This window comes from Nicotiana tabacum, chromosome 7, assembly GCF_000715075.1.
Source record: "Nicotiana tabacum cultivar K326 chromosome 7, ASM71507v2, whole genome shotgun sequence".
Lineage (NCBI taxonomy): Eukaryota > Viridiplantae > Streptophyta > Magnoliopsida > Solanales > Solanaceae > Nicotiana > Nicotiana tabacum.
Window position 1 is genome coordinate 5,622,635 of NC_134086.1, and position 13,644 is coordinate 5,636,278.

At 37.8% G+C, this 13,644-nt stretch overlaps 1 protein-coding gene across 1 annotated transcript; it reads right to left on the minus strand.

The window, feature by feature from the left end:
• Nucleotides 1-13: 13 nt before the first annotated feature.
• On the minus strand, nucleotides 14-8,194 carry LOC107775053 (auxin-induced protein PCNT115-like). Its single transcript, XM_016594727.2, is given in 9 exon segments — nucleotides 14-283; nucleotides 464-614; nucleotides 1,019-1,121; nucleotides 1,221-1,365; nucleotides 4,308-4,656; nucleotides 5,625-5,727; nucleotides 5,818-5,990; nucleotides 6,288-6,488; nucleotides 7,881-8,194. Coding segments are annotated over 9 exon segments (1,638 nt in total). The 5' UTR covers nucleotides 8,106-8,194; the 3' UTR covers nucleotides 14-95.
• Nucleotides 8,195-13,644: the final 5,450 nt, after the last annotated feature.

The window sequence follows — 13,644 nt, forward strand, 5'->3', positions numbered from 1 at the left end:
TGAGCCTAGACACTTGTTTAAACTTTTATAATATTTACTATTTCCAACAAGAACATGTTTCAGATACATTGTAACGTGGAAAGTGCGCGAAAATCTTATCTCGTAGCCTTCCAAGTTGACAATGGTGGAGTATCAGAGTTTTTGTGATTTGCACCAGAAGCATCTCTTTCACCTTTGACTGCATCAGCTGAAGCAATGTATTCAAGTTCCACCATGTCTTCTGTTGTTAACTTAATTGACAAAGCTCCGATGTTTTGGTTGAGGTTTTCGATCTTTGTGGTACCTGGCAGCAGCAGACGTATCATAGTCAATATTCAGTAGGTTCAACTGAATCTAGTATTTTTAACACGAAGTACATATATGTATTTGAAAAATCACTAAGATTAAAAAAAATAATGGGTTCAATTGTAAGAATGTAAAGATTGAACCCATGAAATTTAGATTCTGGATCCGTATCTGATACCTGGGATGGGGCACACATCATTTCCTTGGTGATGTACCCAAGCCAAGGCTAGTTGAGATGGCGTACATCCTTTCTTCTCTGCCATTTTGCAAATTCTCTCGTACAAGATCTTGTTATGCTCAAGATTCTCGGCTTGAAACCTTGGTATATGCTGTAAAATCAATATATGTATCAAATTCAATATCTAGTTAGTTTCTTTTGAAATAGAAACTAGCTACAAAGATAGAATTGGCTTTGATTGGTCAAGATTGAACTTAGCAATTCTAGCTAACACCAGATTTAAAGCTCAAATTTTTGCGTTCTAAATATATAAATCTTCTGCATAAGTGAAAAAAGGAGCAGTCCGATGCACTAAGCTCCTGTTATGCGCGGGGTCCAGGGAAGCGTCGGACCATAAAGGTCTACTGTACGTAGCCTTACTGTACATTTCTGCAAGAGCCCGTTTCCACGGCTCGAAATCGTGACCTCCTGATCACACGGCAGCAACTTTACCAGTTACGCCAAGGCTCCGCTTCAAAGTAAGACATGAGAAGAGCAAAAAAGGATGCAGCTAACCTTCCGAAAGTCCTCATTCGACAAATCCTCGAGCAGCTTCGGACCAGATGACAAAAAACCTTTTCCCAGGGGACTGTATGCTACGATTCCAATTCCAAGTTCCCTACAAAATTAAGTTTAATCATGATCAATGCTACATTAAGAACTTATAATTAACGTTTCTTTAGACACTAAATGAAAATGGATATGATGAATGTTAAACCTGCAAGTAGGGATTATTTCTTCCTCTACATCTCTCGACCACAGAGACCATTCTAATTGTACTGCTGTTATTGGATGAACTGCATGTGCTCTTCTAATCGTCGTTGCTGAAGCCTCGGATAGACCTATATATTTTATTTTACCCTCTTCAACCAGCTTCTTGAGTTCTCCCATCTTTGTAAAAAACAATAGCAAATCTCAAAGAATACTAAATTTTGAACGACAAGCATGATGGACAAAGATACAGAAGAAAATGATGTACACTTCTGAATAGGATGATGTATCATTTGATTACTATCAGTTCGTCTTGATAAGGAAGGGGAGGCTTGGCGTAACCAGTAAAATTATTGTCATGTAACCAGGAGATCACGGGTTCGAGCCGTGGAAACAGCCTCTTGCATAAACGCAGGGTAAATGTGCATACAATAGACCCTTATGGTCCGGCCCTTCGCTAGACCTCGCTAATAGCGGGAGCTTAGTGCATCGGGCTGCTCTTTTTTAGTTCGTCTTGATAAGTTTAATTGGAAAAATGAAAGAGAGCATCATTTTGCAACATTCTGATTATCTTCTTCACAAAATGCCCAAATAACTCTGAAATTTCCAATATTTTGTGCCTACCAAAAGTCATTATACCTTAGCAAGTCAATCATCTTATCCTCTATCACTAAGAGTTAAGTTATATGCACGATCGTGTATGAAATATTTACACAACAAGGTCACTTATAAGGTTATTACAAATAAATCGCTATGACAAGCTCTACTTTGCAACCTCGTTATAAAATTGGTGACAAAAATTCAATGGTAAAAGAGGACAGACCGTGATTTCAATAGGCACACGCTTATCAATCCGATGTTGATAGTACAAATCAATGCAGTCAACATCAAGTCTCTTTAAGCTGGCTTCGCATGCTGCCCTTACGTACGAGGGATCTCCAATTATTTCTATTTTTCCATCTGCGGAACTAATACCAAACTTTGTTGCCAACTCAACTCTTTCTCTCATCCCTTCTTTCATAGCCTGCCATGGTCATAATGTGAACGTTAATCAACAAATCTGTAAATCAGTAAATCAGTATAAAGACAGATAAATGCTCATGCTGATTACAAAGACAGATAAGTGGAAGTTGAACCAGCGACCTCAGAAAGGGTTTGAATCCCCTTGACCACTGAGCTATGGTTTTGGACTATGGCAAGGGGATCAAAATATAATATATAGACGTACAAGATGGATTTTTCCTTATACGCACAGTGTAATTTTTCGGCAAAAGGGATTCGGGTGAACCCCCTTCCTCCGGCTAAATCCGCCCCTGGTGGATGTAGTGTTCAACTTATGGTTTATTCGTACTCAGTAGCTTTGGCTCGACCAGTATATGTGTTAACAATTCACTAAATAAGTACAAATAATTGATTTCGAATATCGTAAAATAAATGAGTAGTGGTAGAATCAAGATTCGCGAACTCAAACTCATAAGTTCAAATCCTGGATCCACCTCTGATCACAAGTAGACACAGTATATATCACATGCGCACTAGTACCAACCTTTCTTGCTTATGCCATGCCAAACGAAGATACAGGGATCGAACCATTATGAACAACTTGATTACTTGCAGATTGTTACCCTCAACTGAACAAATTAGGAAACACACAAGGATTCAATAGCAAAATTACTCCCTCTTTTCCAAATTACACTATGTATAAGATCCTTTATAACATTTTATTGCCAAGGAAGATGTCCTAGCAATCTTGCAATACTCTCTTGTGGGTATCCATAAACTGTTTAAAACAGGAAAACTGAACTGTAGTCTCAATTATCTTAGTATTCAAATTACAACAACAAATCCAATGTAATCCCATAAGTGGGGTCAGGGGAGGGTGGTGGGTACGCAGATTTTACCCCTACCTTATAAAGATAGAGACGTTGTTTCTGATAGACCTTCGGCTCAAGGAACAGCGAGAATAAAGCAACCAAGCAAAAAACATGCATTAAGACATTAAAATGAAAGGTCTATGACAAATAAACCAGTTGCGATTTCAAGAGGTAACTAACATGCCTTGCCGATGAGGATTTCATTGGTGTGAGGCCCATATACATCTGAAGTATCGAGGAAAGTGATGCCGATGTTAATGGCATGATGAATGAGCTTGATCATGTCATCTTCAGGTTTCGGCGGGCCATAAAAGGCTGACATGCCCATGCAACCGAGTCCTTGAGCTGACACTTCCAAACCTTGTGAGCCGAGCTTCATTCTTGGCACTTTTCTTCCTTCGGAATCCATTGTTGGGTTTAAGAAAATCTCTTTTTGCATGTTAAATGTAGAGAAACTGGGGGGGGGGGGGGGGGTCTGCAGGATGAAGATGCAGAGGTTTATATGAAGCTGTGTAGACAGAAGACAATTATGGACTAACTTGTTATGTTAAAAAGAGGCAAATAAGTAACATTAGCCAGCCATTATACAAGCACATGTGCAAAATAATATTCAACTTTTGGGTGCTTGTGTCAATTACTCTGTTCTCTTTGTCTTTACTTATTTAATAATAGCTGAGTTGTTCAATTTAGAAAATTCGCGAACTCACAATCGATATCCTGATTGTATTTGACTGGTGACACAAAGTTCAAGAAATTAAAAAAAAAAAAAAAAAAAAAAAAAGACATTTGACATATAAGCTAAATAAACATGCATCCATAAAATATATCTAAAAACTGCATTCCTTGTTTGGGGTCTTTTTCTTGAAAAATGGACAAACTGACCCAATACTTGTGCTAGGAGAAGGTAACAGTAATCAAGGGATCAGTCGAAGGACGCACAAATTTATCCAACTCGACCCTTATTAAAAACATAAATCTTGATTCTGTCCAATTAACAAAAAGATTGAATCTTACATATTTGGTAAAGCAATAATAATTTAGTGTTTTACTTCATAGTAAAGAGTATGCAAACAGAGTCAAACATTTTATTATTCGAATAATCATAAGGTCACAAGTGGCACAGTTGTTTAAAACAGAAAAATTGCAGCTTTTCAGCACATACAATGCGCAATACAGGAACAACTCAACTCAACAAACAAACTGAGAGACACTAATTCCACGATTGCATCATTATGTAGCCTTCCATACCGAAAGGGGTGGAGTGTCGGAATCTTTGTAAGTAGTCGCGCCAGAACTGTACCTATCACCCTGGACTGCATTAGCTGAAGCAATGGATTCAAGTTCCACCATATCTTCTGATGTTAACTTTATGGTGAGAGCTTCAATGTTCTGGTTCAAGTTTTCAACCTTAGTGGTGCCCGGGATAGGACACACATCGTTCCCTTGGTGATGTACCCACGCCAAGGCCAGTTGAGAGGGGGTGCATCCCTTCTTTGCCGCCATTTGACAAATTCTTTCATATAATATTTTGTTATGCTCAAGATTATCAGCCTGGAACCTTGGGAGATGCTGCAAAATTGAAGATTCATTTAAGTCAAATACAGAAACGTCTACAATACGATAATATACTTTAGGGCTTTGACAGATTATAGAATATAATTATCAAAGGTCTCACGCAGCCCCAGATTCTCACATCAGTAGCTCTCCCTCGATATTGGTCATCAGTAGAGGAAAAACAAATAGTACAGTGAACATCATGAAGCAGCTTCGGATACCAGTTCATCAAAATGGCAATATGGTGCATGCAAAACTTTGGACACCAATATGAAATCTAAGCATGTAAGGTCAGGAACACGTCAATCAACACAACTATTCCTTTCATTCAGCGAGCATGTATGCAAGAATTAAGCGTGCCTGAGCAGAGGCGGATCTATGTGTTATGTTAAGGGATCACCGGACCTTGTAAACTTCGGTAGAAATCTTGTATATGTATGTGTATACCTTAAAATGACTAATTTAAATCACTTGGCACCCTGAAGGCCCGAACGCTAAAAGCCTTTAGGCGGCACTGGTTGAGCCAAATATTGTGTCCCCATCGCGTTAAAATCTTGGGTCCGCCTCTTGCCTGAGATGTGGGAAATTCCCAAAGTAAAATGCTAGAAAGCAAGAGGCAGAAACTTCTGAACAGATAGTATTCTGGACCACCAACTCATCCAAAAACATGTCTTTTTCGATTGAAATGTACATCATTAACATACATAAATAAACTCGCTTGTCAGAAAGCAAGTTACTTTTAAATGGTCCATGTACATCTCTTCCATATAAGGAACAAATGTAAAGTTTATACTACATGGTTTACAATACCAACTATTGATCAGAGCTTTAGTCCCTAGCAATATCATCCAAATCAAATAGCTTAGTGATCAAAACCCTTTCTTTCCTCAAACAAGTAAATATAGTAGCAACAGAAATGCAGTGCAATTAAACATGAGATCAATATGCTTGAAATCCAAAACAAATATTCAGTACAATCTAACCTTTGGGAAATCTTCACTTGACAAATCTTCAAGCAGCTCTGGACCGGATGACAAAAATCCCCGTCCTAGTGGACTGTATGCCACAATCCCAATACCGAGTTCTCTGGTAGATTAACAGGAAGGCAAATATCAAGATCTCACATAGTTATAGACCGCGCAGAAATACAAAAAACTAACAGAAAGCAGAATATACCTGCAAGTAGGGATTATTTCTTCCTCTACATCTCTAGACCATAGAGACCATTCTAATTGTACTGTTGTTATTGGATGAACTGCATGTGCTCTTCTAATCGTCGATGCTGATGCCTCGGATAGACCTATATATTTTATTTTACCCTCTTCAACCAGCTTCTTAAGTTCTCCAACCTAGTCAATCAAGAATAAGAAATGCTGATAATTATCCTTTTGAACAAAGATGTGAAAACATTCAATAATACAGCACTCAACATAATTGTTAAATTGGATGTCAACAGCCAGATCAATTCCAAAAATGATGGTGTAGGTTGATGCAGCACTGGAGCCGTAAGTGTTCATAAAATTTTGATATTGAATTCAAATATTTAGTGTCTCCAAACAAGTCAATCATTTAATGCTCAATCAGTAGATTGCAAAATGTTCGTAACCCGCAATTTCCAGAGTTAGAAATGGAGAAAGAGAACCAACCGTGACTTCAATAGGCACGCGTGTATCAATTCGGTGCTGGTAGTACAAGTCAATGCAGTCAACATCAAGTCGCTTTAAGCTAGCCTCGCATGCTGCCCTTACATAGGCTGGCTCTCCACACACTTTTATCTTTCCATCTGCAAAAATAGCTCCAAATTTTGTTGCTAACTCAACTCGTTCTCTCACCCCTCCCTTCAACGCCTGCATAGATATGTATATTATCAGAAGTTAGGTAACTATTCTTGCAGAAATCTTACAAAAATGGATAAATGTTCTCAGTCGCATATAAAAGATAAGAAAGTTATGATTTGAAAGTATGCAGTTGCACATGAAATCTATTACTCATTGAAACCTATGTTGTTCGGATTCTCCGAAAATGTTGATGGGTGCATATCGGATTCTCCAAAAGTAGTGCATTTTTGGACGATCCGAAACGGGTGTGGCAGCTGTTTTGAAGATTCTGCGCAACATAGACTGCAACTACTACATTACTCTCAGAAAAGCTCTCTTTATTTTACTTGTCCGACTTTGTAACAACAATGCTTTGTATCTTGGACTAGACAAAGAGCAGTCTGGTGCAATAAGCTCCCGATATGCGCGGGGTCTAGGGAAGGGTCGGACCACAAGATTCTATTGTATGCAGCCTTACCCTGCATTTCTGCAAGAGGTTGTTTCCACGAAATGACTCCCTCTCTTTCTCTGTATATCTAAGTTTTCCATTTACTATCATCTCTATTATTTTACTTCAACTCTTGCTACTAGTTTCGTTTTCTTGATCTCGGTAGATTTTAGTACCTAAAGTAATAGTAAGACTTTAAGCATCATTAAGAATGAATTTCTTGCGTATGGCACAAACATCAAAATTGAGAATTAGTTATAAGGATGAACTTTGCATACTAGCACTCATCTCACAAGAAACCTTCTACGGTCACACCTAGAACATCCTTATATAACAATACTTCACTATAAAAGTCAAATTTTTTCCGGAACCAATTTTTATGTCATGTTATAATATATGTTCTCTATAACAGCAGTTCGCTATAACATCCAAAATATTCGAAATAAACGAGACTGTTATAAAGAGTTTTGACTATACTACCAAGCAGCCATAACATTCTCCCCCATAACACCCCATAAGATATCCTCACTTCATTACAGTTTATATGACATTATTTCCTTATTAGTTCATTCTGAAAAACTAATACCTTTCTATTTTTTGAAATAATTTAACTTCAAACTTCTTATTTTACTATATTTAATGCCATACTTTTATAGTCGAAAAATTGTAGGCAATGTTTAAGACAACAATTTCTATTTTTTTTTTCTATTTTAAACTAAATCCCTAGTAAAACTACGTTTCATTAAAACTACGTCACATGGAAACGGAGAGAGTACAATGTTTGAAGAACCATGACCAAATCTCTTGCTAAGGTACAACATATTCAGCATTAGTACAGCTCAAAACGCCAGAAGTACCTATCATACAACTCCTTTACCAAAATTAAAAAGAAAAAAAAAACGTACAACACATTAGCATTAGGTACAATCATCCTACAGCATAAAATTAAAAAAATAAAAGAATTTAAAGAGTACCTTGCCAAGTAGGATTTCATTGGTGTGGGGCCCATACACATCTGATGTATCAAGAAAGGTGACACCAGAGTTGATGGAATGGTGAATGAGTTGGATCATATCGGGCTCGGGTTTGGGCGGCCCATAAAAAGCGGACATACCCATACAACCAAGTCCTTGAGCTGACACTTCTAGCCCCTGTGAACCCAATTTGATTCTTGGCACTTTTGTTCCCTCTTTGGCCATTGTTGTGATTTCGGCTAACTTTGCAAATACTTAGAGACTGAGATGTTAAACATAGTATGTATCTATATATAGAGATCGTTGACAGAGCCAATGGATGATGAGGTAGGTTGGTTGGTCCTAGAGATGTGAAAGCTATTTGAGGTTTGGATTTTGACTATGACACGTCACTAGTGACGTTGTATAGTACTTTGACAAGGCAAATATTGTAAGAAAACACGTCACTAGTGACTTCCGTTTTTATATTTAAAAATTGGCCAAATACATACGAAGCCTATTTACCTTCGCCCCATTTTTTATTTTGATACTTTATTTTAATTCTGTTTCATTTTGGCCTTCTAATTCTATTTCTTATGTTTTACTTTAACATAAAAGCTGAAACCAGTGCAAAAAATATAGCGCGTATGTATATACAAATTTGAGGTGTAATAAATATCCAATTAAATATTGTCACCTGATTTTTTTATCCATGTCAAACGGGTCAATACTAAAATACTTGAACCCGACCATATTTAGGTAAAATTACGTCTACTTCTTATTTACACAAGAAAGTGACAACACTAAAAATGAAATTCGAAAATGGTTCACTTACTTAGTCAACTTTGTACCCATAAAAGCTACGACCTGGATTTCTTGTTGTCCATGATACTTTCAGTTCAACTTGAAATCCACAAAAACAAATATACATTCCATTATGAAAAAATAATTTTCTTGAGATATGGATTCACTTCAAACTTCAAACTTAGATGTAATAAACCCACAAAAAAATTAATTAGAATAAATAAACAAATAATAAAATTGCAAAAGTTTGAAGTTTTCTGGATGGCCAGGTGTCACACCTCCTTTTTGCGCGCTCCGCCCCGAAGGGTTAAATGCGCGGGTGAAGTTTTTCCAATTTAAGTGACAATATTCGAAATGAGATTATTTATTTAATTCAGAGTCGCCACTTGGGAAAGGTTTGGCTTTTGGTGTCCCAAGTCACCGGTTTATCTTGAATCCCAAATCGAGGAAAAATATTCGACTATCCAAATGAAGTCTGCGAACCAGAAATTCTAAGTAAGGAATTCTGTTGACCCGAGGGAAGGTGTTAGGCACCCTCGAATCCCGTGGTTCTAGCACGGTCGCTTAAATTGTTATAATGGCTAAATATCTGATTTAAATACATGTTATAACTTACGTGCTTTTATTAAGTTTAAACCGCTTTTATTATTATCACTCATTTATAGAATTGCAACGTCGTGAAAAATGCATCTCGAGCCACGTCACAATCAATGCACCCGTGGTCGTCAACACATTTTGACTCCGTTGAGACTTGGATTTGGGTCACATCAATGTGCACCCGTGTTTAAGAAGGTAATTTAATTAAGCCGCGCCTAAAGAGTCTAACGTGTTGTTATCTTTGGAGAAGGCAAGGAAATTCACTATACCGCCCATCTCCAAATTCTAAATGTTTATTTATTGAGGGCCCCGCAATGTGTATCTTTCTTCTAACGGGGCTCATCTCATTATTTAAAAGAGATATCCTAAAGTGGCTACATTTTCTATTATGTTTGTCTCTAAAATAAAAAGGGAAAAGGGTACGTGCTAAATTACTTAACCAAATCCGGATTTCCTGTCAATCATTTGATTCATTTGGTGAATTGTTTGCAAGATGAAGAATGCAGTATCTCATAGAACCTGCCTTCAATTTTAATGAAAATGACATACAAGCTGGTGAAACGCTACATACTCCAAACATTTCTTGAGTTGAATTTAGCTAAACTTATTTAGGCAAGATTAAAGGAATTAACTACTAGGCGTTGTTACTAATGGGATTTGAATGTGATCTTATGTACTACCTAACGAGACCCAGCAAAAGGACTAAAATAAAACAAGGCAGCATAGTATAAGTTTGGAGTATCCATACCCCGTATTAACAAACAACTACAAACTAAAACGTGAAGGACTAAGCTCAAATGAATGTTAGTTAACATACACTTTCGTACTATTGAATTGTAAACTGACAACTACACAGGCCCATTAATATACCATGAATATTACAACAAATAACTTTGAACTTCTTCAACCTTTTTCATTTCATGCTTTCAAACTGTTTCGGTTACACCAATATGGGACTTGAAATGTGTACCTGGGAGATGCTTACAATGAAGAAAGCAGGAGAGTCAGTTGAGCAGCAGTGCAAACGAAGCAGCAGCAGTAGCAGATAAATAGCAGCAGGACAAATTCCAGTGCAAGATGCAATTATAGACGAGGGAAAAGGCCAAATGATGGCAGCACACAGTGTAGTAGAAATAGAACTCCAGACAATCCAATTCCGAGATAAACCAATGCAACAAACACTACCAGTAATCTCGACTAAAACTTAGAAGAAACAATACTACCTAACAGATTGACAGCAGATGAACTTCAAACAAAACCAAAGTTTCTGATTTCCTTGTCTGTTTTTTATTTATTGCTCTCTTTCTATCCCTATCTATCTCTCTATCTGTGTATTTTAAAATCCAGAACCAGTCCCTCAATGTTTATACCTTCCTTGTTTTACTTCTCTGTCTTGTGTTATTATCGAAAATCTCCCTGTCTGTCTCCTGTATGTTCTGTGTGTATTAATATGTATGTATTTCAGCTCTCTCCTCTCAAATCTCTATTTTCTAAAACTGATGGAAGTCCTCTTCTTTTATAAGCCTAAAGTCTGCCCTTTAACAGCTTGTTCATCAATCACCAAAACACCCTCCCATGTGCTCTCTCTTTTTCAGTTTCCACTCAAACCTTTTAGTATACAAACCTCCCATGTCATCTGTTTTCTTTTTCCCCTTAATTACTTAAAAATAAAACCCTCCCATGACATTCCCTGACAGTCCTCTTTCCCATTTTATTTACTAAAAGCAAACATGGGCAGCAGGAATATAATCTGACAAACATGCTGTCAAACTATTTTAATTCAAAAAGGGCCTTTATGCACATGTTGTGCACAAGTGCACATGCCATCAATTCAGATTGCAATTACAGACCAAACCTTAGGTTTCTGAAATCACATTAACAACTATAAGTAACTAAACTTAGTTCTTAATTGATTCAGGCAATGTTTAACAGAAGCAAATCGATTTATTTTGTTCAGACAGTTGAAACTAATTGAGACACATGTCGACTCGACTATATTAGTTATAACACATACAATCGAAACCAAAATCAGACATTTAACAGTATAGGACACATGATTCGAATTGTATTGACTAAACAGAATTGTATCCGAGGAATCAGTTAATCAGTTCAAATTTGAAATTCAACTAATTGCACAACAAATACATACATACACATTATCAGAACAAGTAGAAGAAGAAACTCAATCAAACAACAAAGGTTCAGGCAAGGTGGATAGGACACAGTTGATCGAACTCAAAACACAGATTTCACGAAACATGAACAGCCTTTAGAACAATCACATGGACTAAAACAAATAAAGAAAAGAAAGCAAAACTCACCTTAAAATCCGAAAAATCAAAGACCCTAGCTTGGACTCGAACAGACCTTTCTTAAGGCTGAACGGACTTTAATCGAAGTGTTTCTCAGATGAGAAATACTTCGATTAAGGTCAATTAGACCTTAATCTCTTCGGCTTGAACAAGACACGGACCATCGACGAGGAACCCTATGGTTCCAAAAATCAGATCTGGGATTCATGCTTCCCTGGTCAGATTCGGACCAAACCAAGCATGGTTTGGTCACGAGGGGGGTCTGGGGAGTGTCTGGTATGAATTTAGGGCCGATCGGTGTAGATCGAGTTTTGACTCGAATCTTCAAATGAAGATTCGAGAAGGTGGGGAGGGATTCGAGCTAAATGGTTACAAGATCTAGGTTCAGGATGGCAAGGGGGTTTTATGGTGTTAAGGGTGTGGTCACCGGCATTCATGCCGCCGGGTTTCTGGTGAAGGGAGATGGGGGCGGCTCTAGGGTTCTGGGGTTCTTGTGAAGATGATGAAAGGCAGAGGTATTTGGATAGGGGGTGGGGTATGAGTGGAAGCTTATATATGGAGTGGGTGAATGGATCTCAGCTGTTGGATGAGGCACGATGAAGGGCCAGGATCCTTCAGCTCGCAGGAAACGGTGTCGTTTCAGGTGCTGGGGTCAAAGTTGGTTCGGGTAACGGGTCGGGCAAATGGGGTTATGGGTGAGAGATCCGGACCGTTGGATCAGCTTGGTTTGAATGGTTGGGATGGATTGGCATTGAAACGACGTAGTTTTGGTGTTAAACTTGTAAGCACGTGATTTTTGACCCTCCCCGAGGATTTTCACATTTTTTTAGCATAAATATGTAATTGGGTCTAATATAGTCATTTTAACTATTTTACTTTATTTCGTTGCGAAAAGAAAAATCACAAAAATATATATATAAATTTTAGTTTATGTATTTCTCATAGACTTGAAAAATACAAAAAAAAAATTGTACTTTATTTTGGTACTTTATATAAATTCGAAAATTACAAAAAATATAATTCTATTAATGTTTTGTAGTCGTTTTAATTTTGGAAAAAATACAAAAAATATTACTTTATATTTTGTCTTTATTAAAAAAAACGAAAATTACAAAAATAGTTTTATTAATATTTTATAGTCATTTTAACTTTGAAAAATACAAAATATATTACTTCATATTTTATCTTAATATTTAAGAAAATTACAAAAAAATAGTTTTATTAATATTTTGTAGCTATTTTAAATCTTGAAAAATATTTAAAAAAGATATAGTTTTGTTTAAATACTAGTCTTATTTTTGGTAGTTATTTTGCTTACATAGGACTAGTTAAGCAACGTGTTCCTATTTCTCGGATCCGGGCAAAAGAATAATATTCGGGTTCAAATCACCCGCTTTTAGGCCTAATTTCGGACCTAGCCCATAATAATCCGAGTCCACCACACATGAGGGGACACGCGTGGGGAACACGGACGGAATCTCGTACACGGGGAACCCCACCACGCGTGGGAACATAAGGCTCGAACCCCACCACGCGTGGGGCTCATTTTTCTGGGCAAACCCATGCTAAATACACGGACAAAAACATGTTGAAGGGGCAGGATTTTTTTTGAAAATTTTGTTTTGGAAAAAACAGGTGTATCGTCTTCTTCCTCTCGTTGGCAAACCAGAGAAGCCATACCCAAACAACCACCCTTTCTTCATCCTCCATAACCATCGTCGTCAAACGTTCAGCTCCCATCACCACCATCACCCTCGTTCCCACCGTGAAACCACCATAAACAAACCCTACTCACTCCGTCAACAACCTCACGTCCAAACCCACCTGCTCGTCGACCACCTGCTCCAACAGACCACCCTCCTCCTCCCAGCTCCACCATCATCACTACCCAGTCCGACGAGTAGCAGTAGCGTCGTCACCTCCATTGTTCGAACACCACCCCGTCACCTTCCCCCAGCACCACGACCAACAGCAACAACCTAACCTCATCGTCAACCTCCAACTCCATTCCTTACCAGTCCGTCACCTTCACCATCATCACTACCCAGCTCCTCGACCTCACGTCCGAAACC